The 25,527-nt window shown below is 40.1% G+C and overlaps 1 protein-coding gene and 1 long non-coding RNA gene across 5 annotated transcripts in view; one reads left to right on the top strand and one right to left on the bottom strand.

The window, feature by feature from the left end:
* Positions 1-510: 510 nt before the first annotated feature.
* Positions 511-2,099, top strand: LOC307184603. Its single transcript, XR_013827763.1, has 3 exons — positions 511-736; positions 1,493-1,568; positions 1,940-2,099. It is a non-coding gene; the product is annotated as an uncharacterized lncRNA (long non-coding RNA).
* Positions 2,100-4,596: 2,497 nt separating this feature from the next.
* The window catches only part of EPB41L4A (erythrocyte membrane protein band 4.1 like 4A), a 255,483-nt gene continuing 234,552 nt past the window's right edge, over positions 4,597-25,527 (bottom strand). For 3 of the 4 annotated variants that reach the window (XM_079915310.1, XM_079915311.1, XM_079915312.1), the window contains 6 exons: positions 25,106-25,225; positions 11,369-11,416; positions 10,710-10,778; positions 10,000-10,110; positions 8,836-8,917; positions 4,597-4,733 (listed from right to left, as the gene is read on the bottom strand). In XM_079915310.1, the coding sequence (XP_079771436.1) occupies positions 4,605-4,733; positions 8,836-8,917; positions 10,000-10,110; positions 10,710-10,778; positions 11,369-11,416; positions 25,106-25,225 (559 nt within the window). In that variant the 3' untranslated portion in view covers positions 4,597-4,604. Of the gene's footprint in view, positions 4,734-8,831; positions 8,918-9,999; positions 10,111-10,709; positions 10,779-11,368; positions 11,417-25,105; positions 25,226-25,527 lie in introns of all 4 variants that reach the window. The other variant, XM_079915313.1, reaches the window with a different exon arrangement.

Genomic DNA, 25,527 nt, shown 5'->3' with positions numbered 1-25,527 from the left:
GTGTCTTTCTCACCCAACTAGAACGTAAGACAGGAACTCTGCCTCATTCACATCGGATTCTCAGGCATTTAGAACAGCGTGAAGCACAGTTAAGTACTCAATAAATATTTCTGGAATTAATGACCTTACTCTTCCTCAGCTGGAGACGGTGAGCTCTGTCTGTCCTCTCCCACAACACGAGGTCTCAAGTCTTTTGGGCTACACCCGCAGCTCAGCGCTGACCGTGTGCTCTTGACACCGGGTGGAGGGGTGGTTGGGTATCCACACTGGAAAAACGCGCCTCCCGCGCGGAAAAAGCTTCCCGCCCGACGCCCCCGCGCTCAGCGAACTCGCGCTCCTCAGAACTCTTTTCCCCGGGCAGCCCCGCCCCTCGGCCCATCAATGGGCACTTCGCCCTCCGGCCGCACGGCGGCGTCTCGCCGGGACGCGGCGGCCGATGGTACAGTCCGTCCTCCCCGCGCGCCTCGAGCAGTGGGTCCTTCCAGTCATAGAAAAGCATTGTGGGAAAGCCGCACGTTCTTTCTAACCTCACCTCTCTTTCAGCCTGTACGGCGGCGGAGGTTCGGACGGTCCCGGCCATGTGGCCGCTTGGCCTCCGACGGCTGGGGCGCAGGGCAGGAGCGCGCGGCCGCCCTGAGCCTAGTGAGGCTGGCGCCGCGGCCGGGCCGGGTCCGAGGCTCCCGGTTCCTGAACGCGTGTAGGACAGCGGCCTGGTCTGGCCTCCGCCACGTTGTCGGTGAGACCTCAGAAAGCCCAGAAGCGGCCCCGGGTCTGTGTTCCCATGCCGGGAGATGCGGCGAGGGGGTGAGGGCTTTGGGGTCGATTGGTCATCGACTGTATGTCAGGGAATTTTTAATAGACGCGGGGGTTTCTTGCGTGTGACAGGGAAAGGCCTCACCGTATAACGGCACGTATGCCTACCTTGTCACGGTGGGAAATCAGGTCATCGCAGAAGTGCCATTTCAGATTTAGTTCTTGATAACTGTGTCCTGGTGCAGAACTTGGCGGAAATCGAATGACCATCACCAGCTCTGCAGGCGAGTTTTCATGTTCCTGCAGAACAGATCAGTTGCCTGGAAATTTTAAGGTTTCAGCCATTTGAAAGACGTTAATTTGGTGTTCGTTACCTAGTCGGATGTTGAGTCGTAAAGGAAACTGTAGAGCTGGGCTTAGTTCTTCTCCCAGGTCATCAACACAACAGTTCATCTCAGCCAGCTGTTTTGGGGACCGCAGCTTTGTGCCGCACAGCATTCCTTACGCGGTTTTCTTGCCGCCTTTGTGTTGCCCGTTCACTTTTGGAAACTAGTGGATGAGGTGTCAAAAAAGGCGTAAATCAAACACTTGTGCAGCCTTTTCCTGCCCTAGTATTTGACATCTTTGGTGTAGGAGCTGCACAAGTAACAGTTATACTCCTATATTATGTACACATGTGGTTTTGATTCTGCCAACGTTAAGTGTATGTTTCTCTTAATAGGTTTTAATTTTTGTTCAGGTGAAAGATGGACGCTTGAAGCATAGACTGCTGCTAGCTGACTACTTACTATCTGGGAGCACAAAGATGACCTAAGGTAGGGTGATAGTTTTGAATTAGAAGTTGTCATACAGCAGTTATTTGTGATGTGAATTTTATCTTTCTAGATTGGGGGGCCTTCTCTAGTGGGTGTTAATTAGTTATTAAGGGTTCACTAGTGTTAGTACTGCCGCATCTGTAAACAAATAGTTAACTGCAAATGGGATACCTTCTTCCCAGTTTGTCATGAAATCTTTACATGATTTTATGTGAATTGTAAAAAACCACTTGCCAGATCTCAGGCATGTTTTATGTTGACATTTAAAGTCCAGAAGTGCATAACTTAATCCAGCGAAGAAGCATGTACTGAAAGTTTTTAAGATGTGGTGCGTGTAAATGTCAAATTGAGTGCCTTATTTTTCTTTTTAGGATGTCCTCGGTGAGGAACTTGACAACTTGATCTTCGAGAGTTGCTTAGAGTATTTACAATTTCCAGGATTGCTAAAAAAAATACTGCTTTTGGATAGTCTATAAATGTACATCTAAAACAGTGGGGCTATAAATAAAATAATTTAATGTGCTTCTTGGAGGTTTGTGTGCTAAGTGATTAACTGCCAGAAAATAGCATTTTTTTACTGAAGGATCATAGGGAGGGTACCTCCCTCTCCCAGCAACTTCAAAATTATGTTAAATCTCAGCTGTTAAGATTAACATTCAGTGATAGCGATCACTGATAGCCTCATGAAATATAGGCTTATGCTAGGCTCCAAGGAGAAACACGTGCTTTCTTGTAGTGCCTCTTGCGTGATGAAGTGAATTAGACTATTTGGTTTCTAGGTCACAGGTGTGCTGTATGTTACTGCATTTTTTTTTTTAAGCTAAAAGCAAATCTGCCTTCACTTTGCAGGAAAGAACAAATAGTGTATTCGGGCATTCAAAATATTTATTGAAAGCACTGAACTAGGAGCTGGGAACACAATGGTGCACAAACACAGTTCCTCCCTTTGGAAGCTTACCTTTGTTTAAATGGAGGAAATGTCATCACAATTGAAAACTTCGTGAGACAAATTCCATGTATGATAGGATTTGACCCAGTCAGGGAAACCTGAGAAGGCAGTTAGGACTAAGGGTAGGTAAGTATTTATGCAAGGCAAAGCTGACCCCGTGCCATGTACAGAGGCCTTGAACAAAAAAAATGGGTATGACCATAAGTCCAGATTTCTGACTATTGTAGCTTCTTTCCCTCTAAGTGTCATCATTTAGGTAAGAGTTGAGTGCTTAATGAGGCTTGAAGGTGGCCATTATGGGAGCTCTGGGTGTTACAAAATGAGGCTGAACAGGTAAGAGGCCAGACCACTTAAGGCTCTGTATAAAGCAAGGGAAAATCCATGATGGAAATGCACATTTGCAAGAAAAGAGGTGCTGATGGGCCAACTGGAGGCTACTACCACTGTCTATGCGAGAGATGACCACCTTGGACCAGGGTGGTGGTAAAGTTAAGGAAGAGAGATAGTTTATAGCAGATAGGAGTTAGTAATAAAGGATGTGTCCATAATGACTGCTAGGTGTGTAGTCTTGTACATTTGCAAATCCAGCTGGGGAGCAGCATTTTCAACTAGCTCTATTTGAATGGCCTTAGAAATCTAAGTGACCCCTTGGTACTACACTGGTTTTTAGTCTAAGCTATAGAAATAAACTGGGAATAAATGAGATCTACTGGGGTAGTGGAAGAGGGCCTAGATTTGAGATACTCAACTGGAGAGGTAGAACAGCGTGAGCTGCAAAGGATAGTCAAAATGGTAGAAATGGGAAATGCATGAAAGAAACAAAATATTGTAAGGTAGCCTAAAAGTTAACTTGGATTTGGTGACATGAAGGTGATTTTTGAGGTCCACTTTAGTGGACAGATAATCCTTTTTTTTTTTTTTTTTTTTGTGGTACGCGGGCCTCTCACTGTTGTGGCCTCTCCCGTTGCAGAGCACAGGCTCCGGACGCGCAAGCTCAGCGGCAACGGCTCACGGGCCCAGGCAGGTGGACTCTCGGCAGGTGGAGTCTCAACCACTGCGCCACCAGGGAAGCCCCTATCCTTTTAAGAAACTTGGAATGGGAGAAAAAAGTGGTAGCTGGAGAAGAATTTGTTGGTGTGAAATTTGGTTCGCTTACTTTTTTTAGATGGTAGTCTAGCTGAGAGGAAGCGGCTGAATATATTAGTACTGGAGAGAGCAGGGATGAGAAGGCTGAAGGAGATGGGCTTGAGAGGACAGGTAGAGGGAACAGGAGAAAGGGAAGGACTAGGGTTGATGGCAGCCATGGCGAGGCTTGTCTGTTGGGTAAGGAGAAGATGAAAGATGTCCTGCATGAGTATTCCTGTTTTTCCTGTAGACTGCAATCATCTGCAGAGAGGAAACGTCTGAAATAGTATTTGGGGAGAATTAGCCAGGCAGACTGGAAGGGACCATTTCAGGTAGAGGGTCATGAATTTATAAGCTGGGGTCAACTGAAATCCACACATAGCCTTTTTTTTTCTGAAAGCACAAGACAAGGACACTAGAAATTAAAAGCAGCACTTAACAAACTTTTTTTTAACATTTGCAAATAATCGTTGGAACTTAATGCCACAAAATACGGTATTACAAAGAACATGTGAATAAAAATATCTGCAGTGTGAAAGCGATGCTTCAGTCATGCATTTGTGCGCAGGCAGATCCACCCAGAGTTGGGAAGGACCTTTTCATCCCACTTGGTGTGCTACTGCACAGCTAGCCGGCTGCAGTCCAGGATTCCAGAACTTTGAACCGAAGCATCTGGTGTTGGTTGTGGCAGACACAAGATAACTTGGGAGTTTCCAGGAAGGAAAACATGGCATCAAGTGAATAAGTTTTAAAATACTGTCTTTCCAGTTACCAAATAAAAAGGCCCTTAGGCACAAATATACTGTAGTTAAACCTTTAAAAGATGCAACAGACTCCATTATTTTCTTCTGAAGAAACACTTCTGCAGGTCCAAGATACTTGAATAATTATAATTCACAGTTTCAAAGTAAAGGTGGCACACACACCCTTCCCACCCCCCCATCCCTAGCCCTTCACTGGGATTAAGTCTCTATCTTGAGGCGTGAAGCTTGGGTAGTTTTTATTGTTTTTGCTGTGTGTTTTCCAGCCAGATTGCTTGTAGACGTCTGAGATTTTTCTTCAATCAGGCTATCTTTAGACCCGTTTCTTCTCTAGAAAAGAATGCATTTGAAAAATACAGAAAGTAAGATTCAGAGAAGAAACTACAGCCAAATCAATTTTATTAACACAAATACTAAGATTTAAGACATCACGTTGTATTTAGGAAAGGTATGTAATGTCAAAAGCTGTTCAAATATTCCCTTTATTTAAATAGTTATGATAAACAACATGATTATGTTTAAATCTTAAAAAAGTTACTCTGACAGTTACATGCATAACAGATCTTACTCATGAAAACCAGGCATAAATCTCAACCCATTCCCCCAATGAAGTGTTATTTCCATGGTAGTTGCTGCTAACCCAGGCTCTCAGGCCTCCTGCTTTTCCAAGGAGGGGCAGAGAGATGAAGAGCATGGGGAGCTGGGGGTAATTTTTACTTTTCCCTGATTGTATTTTCAGTAGTCACTGAAAGAAACCTGTACAACACAATGCCCTGGGGACCCGCATCACTTGGGGCTAGAGCTCCCTGTTAGCTGCGGTGGCCCCATCCTGGAGAAATGGGAGTGGAGCTGCCAGAGCCTGAGCACCACACCCAGGGCTTCTGGAAGTGGGTCATGTCCTCCCACAGCCACAGGTGGAGGCCCTGAGGATGACACCAAAGTGCCTCCACAGCTCCCTCTTCTGCTTAACAGACCTGCTCTTAGCTCCTTTTAGAGATGGCCCAAGCTGTCAGTAGATCTGGCTAACAAGCGTATTTCCTTCCGCACAAGTACCTGCCCATACATAATGAGCTACACTCCAGAATTCATTATTTTGAGATTCATTTGGGCTAAAAATAAACTACCCTCTAAGCAGCTGTCTTTCATCTGTTCCTACAGCTGGCTTGATTTGATTTACTCATATTCAGAGAGGCACCGATGGAGCAACAATTCTGCTAAGCATGAGGAGTACAAATCAAGCTAATTTTGGATCGTCCGACGTTATCTGTTTGGGACAGGTTTCTAGGTAACAGGAGAGGGAGGAGGACACCAGAGCATGAGTAAGTCAGGGCAGGGGAATAGAGAGCTAATATATCAGAAGAATCACTACCTTTTAAGTTTGTTGAGGGCTGAACCTATCTCTTCTGCCTGCACACCTTAAAGGAATAAGGAAAATGAATCAAAGTCCCTAATCCACCCCACTTTTACCAGGCTTCTGCATGAAAAAGTAAGGTGAGGTATAGGCAGGCCAGGCCACTAGCAGAAATCTGGCATCATTCTGGAACTTAGGAAATGCAACTTTCCCACTTCCCCATATCATTTGCATCCTTTCTCCACATGGCAACCAGATCAGTTGTTTCCTTTTGGCACTCAGAATAAAATGCAAACAAACTCTTTACCATGGCATCTAAGGCCCTGCATTATCCACCCTCCTTCCCCTTTACTCTGCTCAGACCTCAAACACCCCGGCCCTTTCCAGCCTCAGCTCTTTCTTCTGCTTCCATCAGCCTTCCACAAATACATGGCTGGCTCCTTCTCTACCTGTGAGTTTCAGCTTTACAGGTCACTTTCTGAGACCGTCTTTGCCCTATCTTTCTAAAGTGAGGTCATATGTTCGTTTTCTAACTCAGACCTTTGTTTCTTCATAATACTTACCTAGTTGTTGTTTTCTAAATTGTTTTACCTGTTTATTTTTATGTATTATGTGTCAAGGCCAGGAGTCAGCAAACATTTTCTGCAAAGGGCCAGATTATAGACTACCTTCTGTCTCTATTGCATATTCTTTTTCCCTCCCCACGAGCAACCCTTTAAAAACATAAAAACAATTATTAGCTCCTGGACTGTACAGAAACAGGCTGCAGACTAACTTTAGCCCTTGGGCTGTAGTTTGCTGACTGTCCCAGTGAGTGCCTTGTCACTCCTTAGATGTGCTCATTAGATAGCTGTTGAATTCAAAATCAAAGGTTCCCAGAGACAAGCTTAGAATCAGTGCCACTGATTAAAAGGTGCATGTGAGTTGTTCTTGTATGCAGCACAGTGACGGCTATTCTTTCAACATTTCATGTGTATAATTTAAGTTTTTTGAGATTCCTAAATGATGGTGATTAGAGAGTCTAGAGTAGTTGGAAAAGCAAAAATACATGAAATTCCCATTTGTATTGAAGCCAACTTAAATTTAAGACCCAAAAAAAAGAGCTTTGAAAAGTAACAGTGCTTATTAATCTTCCCAGCAACTTTAAGAGGTAGGTTATTATCTACATTGCAAAGAAATTTAGTCTTAGAAGTTAAACAATGTTCAGAGTCACACAAGTGGCGTGTGGAGACAAGGAGACACTAATGCAGGTCCTATCTGAATGTGAAGCCTCAACTAATCATGAATGTAATTTTTTTAAAGTGCTATTGACTTGAAACAAATTGTTTGGATAAACTATTAGCTCTCCCCGATTTATCTAATCAAAAATTACACAGATTTTAGTGGAAGTTGTGGTTAACCACTCAGATCTCCATTCCAGACTGAGGCATTCATTCCCCAGCAGCTTGGAGTGTTGGCTGCCATACAGCTCAAAGCTGAGCCCCTGGGACTTCCCTGGTGGCACAGTGGTTAAGAATCCACCTGCCAATGCAGGGGACATGGGTTCAAGCCCTGGTCCGGGAAGATGCCACATGCCACGGAGCAACTAAGCCCATGTGCCACAACCTCTGAGCCTGCACTCTAGAGCCCACGAGCCACAACTACTGAAGCCCGCGTGCCTAGAGCCCATGCTCCACAACAAGAGAAACCATGGCAGTGAGAAGCCCGCACACCGCAATGAAGAGTAGCCCCTGCTTACCGCAACTAGAGAAAGCTCGCGCACAGCAACAAAGACCCAATGCAGCCAAAAATAAATAAATAAATATTAAAAAAAAACCAAAACCGAGCCCCTCCCCAGGAACAGCCCTGCGCTAAAGAGAGCCACCTTGTTCCAGGTTATGCCCCCTCCCAGGGGCACCCTTTACCCAGTCACTTGCTACATGGTGAGTGTTTAAAGCCCAGCCCCCTTGTCTCCAAGTGGGATGAATCAGAAGAGCCATCTCAGCTCCAGAGCTCCCCATGGGATCATCTGATGCCTTTATTGGGACTATACCACTCAGTTCAACTCTTGCCTATCTCCTAAGAGCACTTTCCAGTATACCTCCTCCATGCAAACCTCCATTGCAGAATCTCTTCCTAGGGAACCTAACCTAAATTAGCACGGGCTTTTTCTGTCCTTGCTCAAGTCACTGACAAAAATGAGTCAAGATAAGCACAGGGCAGTATATGATGGATATGCTGGAGTCAGGGTTCTTAGGTTGTCCATGAACTTCCTGAATTATATGCTTATGTGCATTAAATATGTGCTTACATGCATTTTAATGGGGAAGAGACAGTAGCTATAATTGCCTTTCAAAGGGATCCACAATCCAAACAATCCACTGCAAACAACAGGCTGATACTGATCCATTATAAACATCAAGTTTGTTTCTGGAGTAATGATTTAAACAGATATAAATCCATCCAACAACCTTACACAGCCTCCATGTTTTTCTATCGCATTAAAAAAAAAATACAATGAGAGATGATGTCAAACACCTTGCTGAAATGTCTGCTACAGTGCTCCCCTGATAACAGCTATCTAATTCAGCTGAGTGTTACATTGATTTTGTTAAGGCAGCTAGATGCTTTGCCATGTCCTTGAATTCCATTTTGACCACATTTTCTAAACATTTCCAGAAGAAACGTAATTCTCTTTGATGAAGAAGACAGAAATAAAATAGGACTTGAGTAATTCTCTGTCTGCCATCAGTTAACGATCGAACATGGGCCCCCTCTGAGTCTACCACTTTATCCCTGTTTCTCTGGCTCAAAAAATAATCTAGACATACTTTTTAAAATTAGTGAAGCCCATTGTTTCTTTATTCTGGCTCCAAACAATCTTACGATCTTTGTTATCATTGGCTTTGCCCCAAGCCTCAGATCATTTTAGACCTTACACTACCTCTAGCTCGCACCGCTAATGTAACTCTTCCCAGGTTGTGCCTTGTCTTGAACACACACCCTTTCTTCCTTCTCCTTCCATGTTTTGTACATGTTTTTTTTTAAACACAGAATCTTGTCATCAGTACAACACCTTCTTAAAACTTGATTATTACCTACTTGATGAACTGTGGAGCCACCAGAACCCTGAGCATCTGAAGATCGGGTCACAGGAAGTGGAGGTACAAGATCCGTTTTTGAACTGCAGAGAGTCAGTTTTAGAATTAATGACTGAGGCAGTACCTAGAATCACAATCTGAGGTGGAAAAGGGCTATAGCAAAGTAAGCATGTTTTACATATCTTTGTCTTCCTTACACTGCCTACCACAGTGCTTTACACAGATAGGCATTTAATAAATGTTTTTGAATTCAACGGGTTAAGTAACTTGCCCAAAATCACAGCAAATAAATAGAAGAACCAAGAATATAACATAGGTATGGTTCCCATGTGCTTTTCTTACTGTGATATGTTGTATAAATGGATTTTTGATTTGTTTCTAGAGAAACACTTATTGGCCATTTATTCTTTTTTTATAAATCTATGGAGCTATAGACAGCAATGGCCTATATTTTACAAGCAAAAAGCAAAACAAAAAAAACCCAGCCTATATCTCTCTCAACGGGCTAGCCTATCTCCCAATTTGTTAATGTTTATCAAAGTTTTAAGCCTTAATTCAGAGTTTAATGGCTGACACTCCTATCCAGCAATACCAAGTACATGAATTTCCATGACTACAGTACTTTTACAAATGGATGCATAGTTATTTCATTAACACATTCATTTAACATACAGTACCTATCATGTCAAGCTGAGATATGGCCACTTTCCTCGAAAGAGAAACTAAATAACACAAAGAAACAAACTACTGTAATATATAACATTTGCTGTGGTAAAAGAAGACAAAATGCCATCAGTTCCAAAAGAAACTCTTATGCCAACTTCTCTCAAATACGGATGCATTTATTATTCAAAATAGAACAGCTCATGCATTTTCTCTTTCTTCTGAAAGCTTCAGTGCATAGCCTGGAAGGGCCATAATTCAGCCTAAGTATAGTCTAGGTCTGTGCTATCCAGTACGGCAGCCACTAGCCACACATGGCTGCTTAAGTTTAAATTAATGAAAATTAATAATATTAGATTTTTAGTTTCTAGGTCACACTAGCCACATTTCAAACACCCCATAGCCACAGACATAGAATACTTCCATCACTGCAGAAAGTTCTATTGTCCTGTGCTGTTCTGGAGCCGTGAGGGTGATGATGTACTCACACTTGCCTACTTACTTCACTTCTGAGAGAACGGATCGCTCTCCATCTGAACACTGGGACCTGCGATACTGGCGGTAACTTCGAGGTGAATGAGAATGCCGGATGCGGACTGGGTCACCTTGAGTCCTAAACAAGACACCAAAAACCGTGGAGACAAACACAGCAGAAGTCAGAACAGGATAATTTGGAGGTTTTCCTTAATATTGAAACTGCAAAGCAATAATAACTTCGAGAGTTTTAAAAAGAACTTGATTCCTCTAAGCTTGGAAAGCCTAAGTGGCTTCAATCTCACAAGTTAACAAAAGAAAACTGCCTCCATCATACATGAAAATAAAACTTTATAGTACAGTTGACCCTTGATCAATACTGGGTTAGGGATACCAACCCTGAGCGAAGTTGAAAATCCCCATATAACTTTACAGTCTGCCCTCCATGACTGAATCCCTCCATGGATTCAGCCAGCCAGGATCCTTATTTAGTGTAAAAAATCCCAGTATAAGTGGACCACCTACAAACAGGCAGTTAATAAGAGAGAGAGTGACTGCAGTACAGAATGAATAATTAGCTTTAATACCCTCTTTTCTACTTCTTCCTCTATAGTTATTTTTAATTTTAGTTAAAATGTAAAGACAAAGCACTGAATGGAACACCACTGAAGAGTAAGAATGGATTACTCATTTACAAATATTAATAAAACTTTTTAAAAAAGATTTTCAAAGACATACTCTATTTTAGTGTATGGAATCTCTTTTAATTGTTCTTCTGACAGTCCAGATGGATCCACAAGTTCCTTTCTAGAAGGGAATGAGCATGAGAATTAACGTTTTGATACTGGTATAAATACTAACACCTTTCACAACTGGCTGGTGAGTTTCCCCCTTTCTAATCTTGTTGCAAAACACGGTGTTAATAAAACTAACAGAGTATAAGCCAGGAACGAAGATTTTAAAACTAGGATGTATTTCAGGAAAAAAATGGGAGGAAAACCTTTTCTATAGCTCTTCTACCTTCTTCCAGTTTTTCTATATCCAGAATGTAGACGACTCTCCAGCCACCTCCATTTCCCTACAAAAGATCTGCTTCTCTCCCCTGTAGCAGGTGCCTTTTTTTCTTACAAATTTCTTTTCCTTGATACTTATTTATACAATATTGGCCTGTCTGAGGTTCATTTACAGGCGAGGCTAACTGGCCTCAGGAGAGGAGATGTCAGGGCTGCCTGCAGAGGTCTGCTGGTGTGGTAAGGCACCAGCACTGAGTGCCAGGCTCCACAGAATGACGGCAGTGAAGGCCACCTGACGGGCTTCAGCCCGAGGCTGCCTCTTGGTGTCAGTGGTCTTCCTTGTAAATGCCTTCAAACCACATGGGTTTTAAAAACAGTACTCACTGAATATGCTTCCATAACTCTTCTTTTGCTTGAATATCGGGACTTCTCCTATAAATAGTAAAGACAACACTCATCTCTGCAAACATGCTTCATCTAACAATCTAATCTCTAACTTTAGAAGAGCTACAACATTAACAGTTTCCAGACTGTGAAGTTCTTATTTGCCCGCTGACACCAGACAAGGAAAGACTGGACAGGGAGGGCTAATGTGGGATGGTTAGTACAAAGATACCAGACAATTTATCTGCTAGCCCACTAAAAAAAAAAATCACATAAAAATCAGCCATAACCAGGGCTTCATTTAATGAAAGAGCTTAGAACTACAGGGGCAAATCTACACACCCTCCAGTGGTGGTTTTACAATGAAGAATGATCTGAGGCTTCTGTTTCTGGTCCTGCTAATTACTTCTAAGAAAAGGCAAAAGAATTCATCCTGATTCTATTAATATGAACGAGTCCCAACGTGATCTGTGATTACCTAGTGGAAGCAGCCCCGCAAGGGCAAAGAAAATGGTGGGACAGCCAGATTGGCAGACTGTGCGCCACTGACCCACTGTCCTTTCTTGTTGCATCTGATGTTGCATTTCCGGGCCACGGCGTGGGCCCACAAAGCTGGAACCTATCTGTGGCCTGTGCTGCCACCCCCCACATGCCCTTCTCCATCCTATATACAGAGCCCACAGATCTCTTCTGCTCCAAGAACTACTTGAATAGAAACCGTACCACTACTTTTAATTTCCTAGAATGAGAAATTCAAAGCCAGCATTCAGGTGTTCACACTCCCCATAATAGCAAGGAGAACTGGAAATCTATGATCACAGCACTTGTTGCCACAGAATGATTTTTTTTTCCTAGTGAGAAAATAAGCTTTCGTCAGTCCTTTCAAGAGAACCAAGGTCTAATAATAGGCGCCAAGAAAAAACCCAAACCCTAACAATTAAAATGCCTGGAGCTAAACAAAGCCACTGATGTTCTGTCCTGTGGAATTTTACATTCATAATCTGTATCAGCATTTCTGGGCTCAATATTACTTTCAGCATATGATATTATCATTGATTTTGTTTTTCTCAGTTAATAAGGGCATTACTGAAGCATTCTGGTAGGGCTTTCTGAGCTCACAGAATACAATAAATTACTTTCTGGCAATTGAATTGACTAAGTGGCTTTTCCTTTGTGGAGAAAAAAAAAATCTGTAAAGACCTTTTAATCAACTCAAAAGGAGTCAAACACAGAAGATAAGGGGAAGGAGGACTTCCCTGGTGGCGCAGTGGTTAAGAATCCACCTGCCAATGCAGGGGACACGGGTTCGAGCCCCAGTCCGGGAAGATCCCACATGCTGCGGAGCAACTAAGCCCGTGCACCACAACTACTAAGCCTGTGCTCTAGAGCCCGCGAGCCACAACCACTGAAGCCCGTGCGCCACAACTACTGAAGCCTGTGCACCAAGAGCCCGTGCTCCGCAACGAGAAGCCACCGCAATGAGAAGCCCGCACACCACAACAAAGAGTAACCCCCGCTCGCTGCAACCAGAGAAAGCCACGCGCAGCAACGAAGACCCAACACAGCCAAATATAAATTAATTAATTAAAAAAAAATTTTTTTTTTAAAGAAGATAAGGGGGAGGAGATGAAGCCTTGGTCTCAGACATATAAAATATGGTATTGTTAAAGGTAGAGTTCGTTATAAAGAATAAAATTGTATGCTTAAAAAACTTAAATGCTTCTTTGGAAGGATTTCCGATATGGGATCTGCCTTTCCTACATTTGGCTGGTCTGATTCACTAGACAATAGACAATACATTCAATGATACTTCCAGAGAAGGTGCTAATATTAAAAGCACTAAGCTATTATTCTGTTTCCAGAGAGAGATGGTTCCATTGTAATTATACATCAGCATCTGATTCTTACAGAAAGTCACCCAATAATCCATAGTATTATATAATATCTAGGTTAGGAAGCTACTCTGCTGGGAATCATTCTTATTTCAGGAAGGTGCAGTAGTGAGGCTACCTTCAAGTTAGAGCAGGGTGTCTCAACCTCAGCACTGCTGACATTTTGGGTCAGATAATTCTTAGTTGCCGGGGGCTGTCCTGTGCACTGTAGGATGATTAGTAGCACCCACAGCCTTGACCCCTAGATGCAGTAACATCTTCCCAGTGGGACGACCAAAAATGATGCTGGACATTGCCAAATGTCCCTGCCCCAGATTTGAAACCACTGGTCAAAGGTATGATGAGGCAGTAAAACAGCTAAGGTTTCGTGAAGGAACAAAGAGGCCAAGTTATTGTAAAGATCCAGTATGTGGCTACTGAATAGTGTTGGAGAGAATGACACTGAGGCAGGAACTAAATCTTAAAAGAATGAAGGAATAATCTGATGGCATGAGACTCAAAGCTAAGTGCTTTGAGGGAGGAGGGGAGGAGAATGAGAAAAAGCAATGAGGGGCAAGGAGGACACGCCCCCCCAAGGCCACCACACCAGGCCTAGTGGTGGTGAAAGATGATGAATATGAGCAACATACAAAAAACTGATAACAATAGATATTTCTGAGTGTTGGAATTGCAAGTAATTTTTTATTTTCTTATTTATACTTCCCTATCGTGTCTGACTTTTTTTTTTTTTTTTTGCGGTATGCGGGCCTCTCACTGTTGTGGCCTCTCCCGTTGCGGAGCACAGGCTCCGGACGTGCAGGCCCAGCAGCCATGGCTCACGGGCCCAGCCACTCTGCGGCATGTGGGATCCTCCCGGACCCGTGTCCCCTGCATCGGCAGGCGGACTCTCAACCACTGCACCACCAGGGAAGCCCTGATGTTTTTCTTTTAGCCAAGAGAATTTCTTACGTTAATTATCAGAAAAGAAAAAAAAAAAAGGTATTTTCATGTTTTAAAAAGCTACTATGGGGGGGAGGGATAAATTAAGAGTTTGAGATTAACATATACATACTACTATATGTAAAAAAGATAAACAACAAGGACCTACTGTACAGCACAGGAAACTATATTCAACATCTTGTAATAACCTATAAGGGAAAAGACTCTGAAAAAGCATATGTACAACTGAATCACTTTGCTGTACACCTGAAACTAACACAACATTGTAAATCAACTATACGTCAATTTTTTTAAAAAAGTTATTAATGCTGCAATTCCACAAGAAATGCCTTTCATTCCCATCTCAGAAAAATTAGCAGAAATGTTACCTTAAAAGAAGATCAGTCCTTCTAGCCATAAATATTGGTCTTAAAAAATTCAGGAATTTAGTGTATATGTTTAAATTCTACAGCAACATAATAGTCATATATTTAACCAAACTGAGTTCTGAAATGCCAGCAGTTTCAAACAGCTTTAAGACAAGGAAAAGTCCCAAGGCTATAAAAAAAAAAACAAAAACGCTAATCTCCAACTGCTAGACTACCTGTGATTTAATAAATTTAAACACAGGCTACATGCTAATGAGAACTATATCATTTTTATGCTGACAACTGCACAAATTTCATCAGTAATTTAGGATGATTTCATTAGGCGCAGCTCAACATCATTTTGTGGATTCAGGAAGCTGTGGAATTTTAACCGCCATTTTTCTTAATTAAAAGGCTTAATTATGTAGGTGTTTTACTTGAACTCTCCAAATAAATTCCTAAGGAAATAAAACCATGAGTTGTCCATAGGTACAATGTATATATAAAATATACATGCAGTCCAGTATTAGTCCAATATCTTTCAAAAGTATCCCTCATACACACCTTATACCAATAACTCAAATTAATATTCACCTTTCAGAGAAATTTCTTTGATGAGACATCATTTAGAAATAATTTTTCTTCTTCCTTATAGTCTTCTTCTGCATCCTCCAAATACTCTAATTATATTACCTAGAAAATATTACACTATAATATATGGCATATAATATATATATAGTGTATATATAATATATGGCATATATTATATATATAGTGTATATATAATATATGCCATATATTATATAGTACAGCATATAATATATGCTATATATTATAGTATAGTAGATAATATACTACGTTTTATGTATTATATTATACTGAAAATAAAATAATAAGTATGACAGCATTTGACTTATTATTTTTGTGATCTTATACTGACCACTGCTATAGAAGGAAATTTAGAGCTGAAAATGTGTTACTAAGAAAACTAAGTTTACAAAACATCTTTATTTAAAGAATTCAAAGCACTTAACATATATCTCAGAATAGATATGATTAGATGTCTTAATCTTCCCCTCCTTCCCTCTCCCCCTCTCAGAATTAAAGAAAGATTAGAAAGCGAATTAGATTAGAAAGCCACAGAGCCCAGAAACCTAGCTGCTGAATATCGCTCAGGAGTCACTTCCAGGGACTTCACGCTATATCTTTATCTAAGGCCCAGACTTCTGTTCTGTGTTTAACTGGGAACATCCTTCTACCCTGACCACCTCATCTTCCACAGTAGCATTTTTCAATAGAAGTAGTAAGACATTATTACCACCAGGGGGAGCCTGAGCCTTCATACACACACAGCTTGAACCTATGAGAACTTAACTGTTTCAGCTTTGATGCCTCCTCCAAATACCCCAGTGAGTAAAAATTCATCCATGTAGAAAAGAAGTTTCATCTAAGTTTCCTAATGATAAGAAAACGTTAATGGCAATGCAACTGAAAGATAAACTGGATAAAACCATACTTCTCACATTTTTCTAGATGATATCCAATCATATTTCAGTTTAATGTGTTTTAGGAGAGAAGATTTTGTATTTTATACTACTGTATGTCTCTGGCATTTAATAATAAACACAAGTTTCCAGTTTATCACTGGAGATTTAAAAAACAATCAGTGAATCATGTATGAATGATGTATCATAACATTCATCCTCAGTGGATACCTCTACATGGGCAATTTACAGACACTGTAGTAGGAATTCAAGAATATGGAAGTAACTGAGATATGTGGTTTACTATATATCTGAAATGCTACATATACTCATAAATATATCTGAAGAACAATTTTAATTACTTTCTTCAGATGGTGCTCTAACCATGTTTTAACTTAAAAAAAAAAAAAAACCTGTAGTGATTCCTAAATTCTCAAATTCTAATTTTCATGTGAGTTGGGCCCCACCCGACTCTCTTCACTTCTCAGCTCTTCCTCATTTCAAGGGAAAAAAAATCAAGTACCTTGTTTATACAGATAAACTGAGACCTGGAGAACTTACTAATTACAGTAACTGCAATTAAGTATTTACGCTGTCACTTGACGTATGTGATCTGACTTAATAATGTTCAGCAAAATCTCATGAGGATGGTATCATTTGTGTTGTAGACACGACGCTAGAAGTTTGTGGAGATTAGGTAATAAGCTAACACTAGGAGACGCAGAAGGCAGACAGAGGTCTGGTCTGACGATAGCACCCAGCAGATATTTTCTTAATTGTCAACAAACCTCGGGTTTTTAATGTCATAGCTCAAATAAAAGGCAGAGTCCAGTTTGTCCTAAATAAAGTAATCCATCATCTTGTAGAATTTGAACACTTTTATCCAGTTGCCTACCTGACATTTCCATTTGATCACCCACTTGGTTTTTCAAACCTAATGGAACAGAAATCTTGTCACTTCCCACACATCCCCAGACCACCTCACTCCATCTCATGGATGGAGTGGGTAAAAAGGCATGTCTATCCACTTAATCCATCAATTCAAAATTCATCCACAGTATCTCTCACACTATGAACCTGTTGGCTCTCCTTCCAAAATGTGTGTTCATCCACTTCTCTTCAATTCCACCACCACCTTGCACCTGGACCACCAAAATATTTTTAAATTGCTCTTCCTGCTTCCTTGTCTTTCTCAATCTGCTTTTTACTCAGCAGCCAGAGCAACTTCTGAATGAACTACTCTTAAAACAGATTTTTTTGTTAACTGCACTTTGGCCATATCAGCTATATAGTTAAGCAATCAAGTTCAGTTACAACGTCATCCCACAAACATTTACTAAGTCTTTTCATGGTTTGCTTTAAAACTAAATTCCAGAAAGGTACACATCAAACTCTTAATGGTGTTCTCTCATACAACTGCATTGTTCTGAAATAACCCTCTATCTGATCTGATATTTTTATCATGAAGGTAAGATTTAAAAGAAAGTTTAAATAAGATTTTAAATTCAAAGTATCATTAGGCTCTTTTCTGATTTCAGTTGATCCGATAGAAGCAATATGCAATTCAAAGATATTACTCTACCTCAAAAGAATATTCTTTTTTGTTTGTTTGTTTGTTGTGCAGTACGCGGGCCTCTCGCTGCTATGGCCACTCCCGTTGTGGAGCACAGGCTCCAGACGCGCAGGCCCAGCGGCCATGGCTCACGGGCCCAGCCGCTCCGCAGCATGTGGGATCTTCCCAGACCGGGGCACGAACCCGTGTCCCCTGCATCGGCAGGCGGACTCTCAACCACTGCGCCACCAGGGAAGCCCCAAAAGAATATTCTTGAACTTCCACTTCTGGTCCAGTGGAGTAACTGGTATCAGACAAACCCTCCCTTCCCATCCTCAAAAACTATAAAACAAAATATACAAAGCAGCTGTTTGTCAGGCATTGGGCAACAGATACCATAAGCCTGTGATCTTTGAGAGAAGGGAAACACAAGGTTAACCCCCCCCGCCCCCCCCCACCAACTTGCTCAAGTTTTCTGCCTGGAGACACTTTCCCAATGTGGTACAAGGAGGTGAAACTCAAGAAGCAACAGATTCACAGGGCTGAGGAGGTAGAAATCAAAATTTGAGGCTAAAATTTACAGTGCAGGATAAAAGAAAAAAGTGGGACTCGAGAAGTCTGCATGGGGTTTTCCTTAAGAGGTTGGCTGAGAACATTAACTACATTTAATCTATACATAAGCTGGGTGGCACTCTGAGGCCTAACAAAAAACAGCCACTGCAAGGCTGAGAGCTATGTGAAATGGTAGCAGACAAGGCTCTGTTGCAGTCACAGTGGAGAAGCCACATGCTGAGCACTCTGTGCATTCAACTAAGACTCCAGAAAGGCCAGGCCTTAAGAATAAGGACCAAGACTAAAGTAAAGAACATACCCTAGGCTAAGGACAAAATCTAGAAAGTCCCATCCTATCAAAGCATGAAAAATAAGATCAAGAGGATCCAACAGTAATTCAGTTGCCTTCCAGAACAAAATTTGATACTCTTTAAAGGAAGACAACATAATCCAGACCTCCTACAACATATCCTCTAAAATTTCCAGCATGCAATAAAAAATTATTATACATGCAGAGAGGCAGAAAAATATAGTCATAATCTAGGAAAGAAAAAAAAAATGTAAGTAGTCAATAGAAATAGATTTTGAAAGACCCAGATATGGGAATTTACCAAGGGCTTTAAAACATCTTTTTTTGTGGGGGGAGTGGGGGCACTGTGAGGCTTGTGGGATTTTAGTTCCCTGACCAGGGGTCAAACCCAGGCCCTCGGCAGTGAGAGCTCAGAGTCCTAACCACTAGACTGCCAGGGAATCCCCCCTAAAACATCTTGTATAAATATATACAACAACTTAAAGGAAAATAGGAACATAATCAGTGAATAGATGGGAAATCTCAGCAGAGAAATGGAAAGTATAAAAATAACAAAACTGAAATTCTAAAACAGGGAAGTACAAAGTTCACTGAATGAGTTTAATAGCAGACTGGACTCTGAGGGTAGGAGGAAGGGTTGATGAAGTTGAAAACAGGTTAATAGAAATTACCATGATTGAAAAAAGGGAGAAAAATTTGAAACATGAACAGAACCTCAGTTGCTTATGGGACAATATCAAATGGTCTAACATACATACAACTGGATACCCAAAAGGAAAAAGAGAATGAGTCAGAAAAAAGAATTAGAAAAATAATGGCCAAAAATTTCCCCAATTTGGTGAAAAATACCAAATTATAGAAGAAGATGATAGATACAGTTGACCCTTGAACAACACGGGTTCGAACTGCTCGGCTCCACTTATACACGGATTTTTTTCAATAGTAAATACTACAGTACCTATACAGTCCAAAGGTGGTTGAATCCATGGATGTGGAATTGTGGATAAAGGGGAACTACGTATACCAAGGGCCAACTATAAGTTATACATGAATTTTCGAGGGCATGGGAGGGCTGGTGCCCCTAACCCCTGTGTTGTTCAAGGTTCAACTGTATAAAGAAAACCACACTTAGCCACACCATAATCAAAGAGCTACAAAGCTAATGATAAAGAAAAAAAGTCATAAAAGTAGCTAGTGAAAAAAAGAAAAATTCCATACAGTGTTTACAGAATGAAGGCTAACTTACCACAAATGACAGAGATCAGAAGACAACAGACAATCTCTTTAAGGTGTGAAAGGAAAAACCATCAACCCCAAATTTGATAGATAGTGAAAGTATCTGTCACAAATAAGAGTAGAATAAAAACATTTTCCTATAAAATAAAACAGACAATTTATCAACTACAGACCTGTATTACAAAAAATGCTAAAGGAAGGAAAATGGAACGTTGGATCTAGAGAAAGGAACAGAACAGACAGGTAACAGTAAACTGGGTAACTATTCATTTTCTATTGCCACTGTAACAAACTGCCATAAATTTAGTGGCTTAAAACAATACAAATGTATTATCTTACAATTCTGTAGGTCAGATCTGACACTGGTCTCCCTGGACTAAAATCAAGATGTTGACAGGGCTGCACTCCTTCCAGGGGGCTTTAGGAGAACATCCATTTCCTTGCCTCTTCCAGCTTTCAGAGGCTGCCCACATTCTTGGTTGATGACCCCTTCCTTCCTCCATCTTCAAATCCAGCAACAGCAGGTTAAGCTGTTCTCAAATTGAATTACTCTGACTTCCTCTTCTGTCCCTTTTTCCACTTTTAAGAACCCTTGTTGTTACTTGGGTCCACTTGGATAATTCAGGATAATCTCCTTGGCAGAAGGTCAACTGATTAACAAACTTAATTCCATCTGCAACCTTAATTCCCCTTCACCATCTAACATAAAATATTCACAAGTTATGGAGATCAAGACATCGACATATCTAGGGGACATTTTCTGCCTACCACATTAACTATAAAATTTTGTTCCTCTTTTCCTGATTTCTTTTAAAAACAATGTACTGTTGAAGCAAAGATGGTAACATTGCAATGTGGGGCTACTAACATGCAAAAATCAAATATAGGACAATAGCACAAGAACAAAGAGGGGATAATTGGAACTATATTTTTCTAAGATTTCTAAGTTTTAATAAAATTTTATATTAATCCTAAACAGACTGTGATAAATTAGGAACCATACTGTAAGTCATAAAGAAACCACTAAATAAAATAATAATAAAAAGTAGTATAGGTAAGATGTCAATATAAAAAGTAAAATAGAATACCAAAAAATATTCAGTTAACACAAAGTACAATAGAAAAGGAGGAACAAACTAACAAAAAATAGATTCAGTAAACAGGAAGAAAGAGTAAGATGGCAGACTTAAACCCCAAAATATTAATAATTACATGACCCATAAGCATCCTAAACATTCAATTTAAAAGTTAGAGATGGTCAGACTAGATTAAAAAAAAAAAAAAAAAAAAAGATCAGGGCTTCCCTGGTGGTGCAGTAGTTGAGAGTCCACCTGCCGATGCAGGGCACACGGGTTCATGCACCGGTCCGGGAAGATCCCACATGCTGCGGAGCAGCTGGGCCCGTAAGCCATGGCCGCTGAGCCTGCGTGTCCGGAGCCTGTGCTCCACAACGGGAGAGGCCACAACAGTGAGAGGCCCGCATACCGTTAAAAAAAAAAAAAAAAAAAAAAGATCAAATACTGCTGTCTACAAGAGATCAAGAGATGAGCTTAAAGTATTAAAACATATATACCATGCAAAAAGTGAGCATGAAAAAGGTGTAACGGTTATATAAATACATACACATACACACACACACACACACACACACACACACACACACACGAGTATGTGGGTATAGTGGACATAGAGAAAAGAGTATTATTATAAAGAGGACATTTCATAATGATAAAAAGAAAGAGAACAAGCCAAGGATGTCTGCTTTCTTAACACTTCGACTCAACATTGTAATTCAACACTATTCTGGAAAATCTAGCCAGTACATTTAGGAAAGAAATAGAAGTAAAAGGCAAAAGATTAGTAATAAAGGAAAGCTGTCTCCATTCACAGACAAAATGATTGCAAAGGTAGAAAATCCTAAGAAAAAAATTTTTTTAAAGGCTTCCAAGGCTAAAAAGTCAATTTAACAAGGTTACAGGATGGCAAGATAAAATATCAATATTAAAAAAATAATTTGTTTCTATATACTAACAAACAATTTGAAAATAATATTTTACAAAATGTAGTTCAATACCATTGAAAATATTAAATATTTAGGATTAAATTTAACAAAATAAATGCAATAACTATACTGGAAACCTAGAAGCATTGCTGAAAGAAGCTAAAGACTTAAATACATGGATGAGTAGGACACTAATTTTCTCAAAATTGATCGATAGATACTCAACATAATGCTAATCTAAAGTCTACAGGATTTTTTCTTTTTTGTGAGCAAAAACTAACAAGCTGATTCAAAAATTTACATAGAACTGCAAAGGATCTAAAATAGCTAAAACAACCTTGACAAAAAGGACAAAGTTGGACAATTTACACTGCATGATTCAAATCTTACTGTAAACCTACAGTAACTGAGACAACATGGTGGCTTAAGACTAGACAACAGATCAATGAAACAAAATTGGCCCATATCTAAGCAGTCTATTGATTTTCAACAAAGGCTCTAAGGCATTTCAATGAAGACAGTCTTTTCAACAAATGGTACTGGAAAAACACCTGGAAAAAAAAAAACTTCTCAACATCTACCTCTACCTCATACAATGAACAATTAACTCTAAATGGATCACAGATCTAAATATAAAAGCAAAGTCTACATAGTTGCTACAGGAAGATATGAGAATATCTTTGTGATATTCTTTGGGGTAGGCAAATATTCCCCAAAAAAGCCTTAACTATAAATGAAAAAAAAAGATATACTGGTCTTCATCAAAATTTAATGTCTGCTCACCAAAAGACAATGTTAAGAACATGAAAAAGCAAACCACAGCCGAGAATTCTTTTTCAGATATGTATATTCACAATACACATATCTGAAAAAGAACTTATATCCAGAACATATAAAAAGCCCTACAAATAAATAATAGAAAACAACAATTAAAAATGGGCAAAACTTGAACACTTTTCAAATGAACATATATGGATAACCAATAAGCACAGGAAAATGTGGTTAACTTTGTCAGTCATCAGCAGGGTACTACTACTTCAAGCCAACTAGACGAGCTAAAATTAACAAGACAGACAAAACCAAATATTGGCAAGAATAGAGCAGAACTGAATCTCACACATTGCTAGTGGGAGTATAAAATGATACAGCCTCTCTGGAAATCATTTGAGTAGCTTCTTATAAAATTAAATGTGGTTAGACATATCCTCTAACCGAGCAATTCCACTCAGGTATTTACCCCAAGGCAAAAGATAACATACTCCACAGGTACACTTGTGTGGAGTATCTTTAGCTTTTTCACAACACAGCAAAAACTGCAGACAATCCAAACATCCATCAAGAGGAGAATGGATAAACAAACTGTGGTATAATCGTACAATGGACTAAGCCACATTTTAAGAGAGCATATATTGTATAATTACATTTATGTGACATTCAGTAAGAGAAAAAATCTAATTTATGGTCATAGAAATCAGAACAGTGGCTGCCTATGGGGGATGGGGACTGAACAGAAGGAGTAGGAGGGAACTTTTTAAATTCTGTATCTTGATTGGCATGATGGATACACTATGTATACACTTGTCAAAATTTATAGACTTCTACCCATAAGGTGAGAGCAATTTCACTAGATGTAAAATTCACCTCAAATTACCTCAATTGTGAAAAAGTTTATTCCTTAAGGTGTTAAATGAATCTCAGATCACTCAATTAAAAATGATTAAATCCATAGTCCCATCTACAATATTTGCCCCATAATGTAACTGAATTATAGTAACTGTAATACTCAACAACTTTGGATTATTCTCTTTATCAATTTTATCTATAAATGATTATTCACTATTTACTATTGTCCCCAGATATGTATTTTGGCTTCTTCAAAGTTTATATATAGGATTTTTCCTAATTTCATTTTACTTTTCCCTTTATTTAATAAATGAAATTTATTATTGGCATTTAGTTGAATTTAGAGTGCTTTAGAAATAATCAGAAAAACTGAATGCTGTTTTTAAGATTTAATACCAAGTTACCAAAACTTGTGTATAATAAGTCTCTCATAGAAAAAGATTCCACATGGAAGGGTAAAAGCATAGTTGCAAAAGATATGCCCAGGACCATGCTGGGATCGTATCTTGGGGTTCTGTGCCTTTTGGTTAAACTGTCCACAATTACGGCTTGATTCTTCCTGTTCTAAACCTCTCTTTTTTTAATGGAATTAGGGAGAGGTGGTATGCAAGACAAAGGAAACTTTTATTAACTTCTGCTTTAAATTGAACAGTTTAGTTAGTCCAGACAAAAACAAATGGAGTAAAGAATAAATCTATAGGGTGTACAGTGCTTAGTGACTACTTGCAAATTTTCTATTAGAGAAGAAACAGACATCATTCGTTATGATGTACCACTGATAAACACACACACACATTATGGGTTAACTTCTCATTCGAAAGCAAGTCCCTAAGACTGAGCAGAGTCCCCTAGGGTTATGGGGTGTTCCCTCTGGAGCCTGCTCCTGTCCTCTGTTAAACTGAGCTGGCACCCTTCTGCCCAGCTCCCTCAGAGCTCCCCACCTACCTCTAGAGACTGCCTCCCATCCACTCCCAGGCATCCTCCCACCGCCCTGCTGAGACACCATCCCTCCTTCCACAAGTAGGCAACACCAGACATCTAACCACCCAGGATCATAAAGGGATAGGTAGTTAGGTCCAGCTCACTTTAAAAAGGTATGCTTTGGGGCCGCTCTCGCCTTTTGAGTTGGACCACATTCTGTCTATGGAAGGTGTATCTCCCAGGGCCTCTCACCTTCTAAGGTGGCCCACATGGTGCAAGCATTTTTGTTTAAGTATAAACTTTATCAGTGCAAAAGAAAATTAATTTGGGGAACTGGCAACCTCATCATCATGGGGTTATTATGCTCACACATGGCACTGCCTAGCAACAGAAGGAGCAGGCCAATCTCAACACGGCTGTAATGAATCACTCACTGACTACTGCTCACAAATGGTGATTTGATGGGAAGTTATTCACATCTGGTTTAATCTGGCACAAGACTTAAGAGGATTCTGCAGACTCAAATTGAGATAAGCAGCAGGTATTTCACCAACTGCCAGGCTCCAGAACAAAGGAGACTATTCCTACTTATTCAGTTGAATATATACCTTTGTTTAAAAACAAAACAAGACATGATTTTGAGATCCTTGTTTTTTATGACATTTTGCTTTGGCTGTGCTCCAACTTCTACTGCTTCAGATACAGTTGATGAGCATAACAAATGTAAGAAGGTATCTATGACAAATAAACAGTGGGATAATCATGGTTGAACTAAATCACTTTAGAAGACCTCAGAGAGACAGCCCAATGTGCCCTAGACTCTGCATGCTAGCAAAAGCTCGGAGTTTTTGAATCAAGGCATAAAGAGAGAGCACATACGAGCGAGATCTGTGCCTGGATCGTCTGTTGTTGGGGTCCGCCTGGTTTTTTTCCTTTTGTCTCCTTAGTACAGCTTCCCACTGAGGCGCCGAATCAACCATATCATTCTCCTGCCGTATTCTGAAAGAAAGACCATTCATCTAAAATTAACATCCACATATGTGGTGCTTTATCAGTTCATCCTAAACATGTTTTTAAAAGTTATTTCGCAATATTATCATAATCACTCAAAGCTAGGAATGTATTAACCGTATCAATATATCCTTAAGTAGATAAGTATATAATATTTATATATAAATACGTAAACATATACTGGTTATTTTCAGACTTCATCCCCGGCTTAAAATTTCCTAGTAAAAAGACATGTGTCAAAAACAAAACTCATTTAAAACATATTTAGGGGCTCCCCTGGTGGCACAGTG

This window comes from Stenella coeruleoalba (genome assembly GCF_951394435.1).
Source record: "Stenella coeruleoalba genome assembly, chromosome: 3".
In the NCBI taxonomy this organism is placed as follows: domain Eukaryota; kingdom Metazoa; phylum Chordata; class Mammalia; order Artiodactyla; family Delphinidae; genus Stenella; species Stenella coeruleoalba.
Note: the sequence above shows the minus strand (reverse complement) of the source record. Positions and strands in the feature narration are given on the sequence as shown.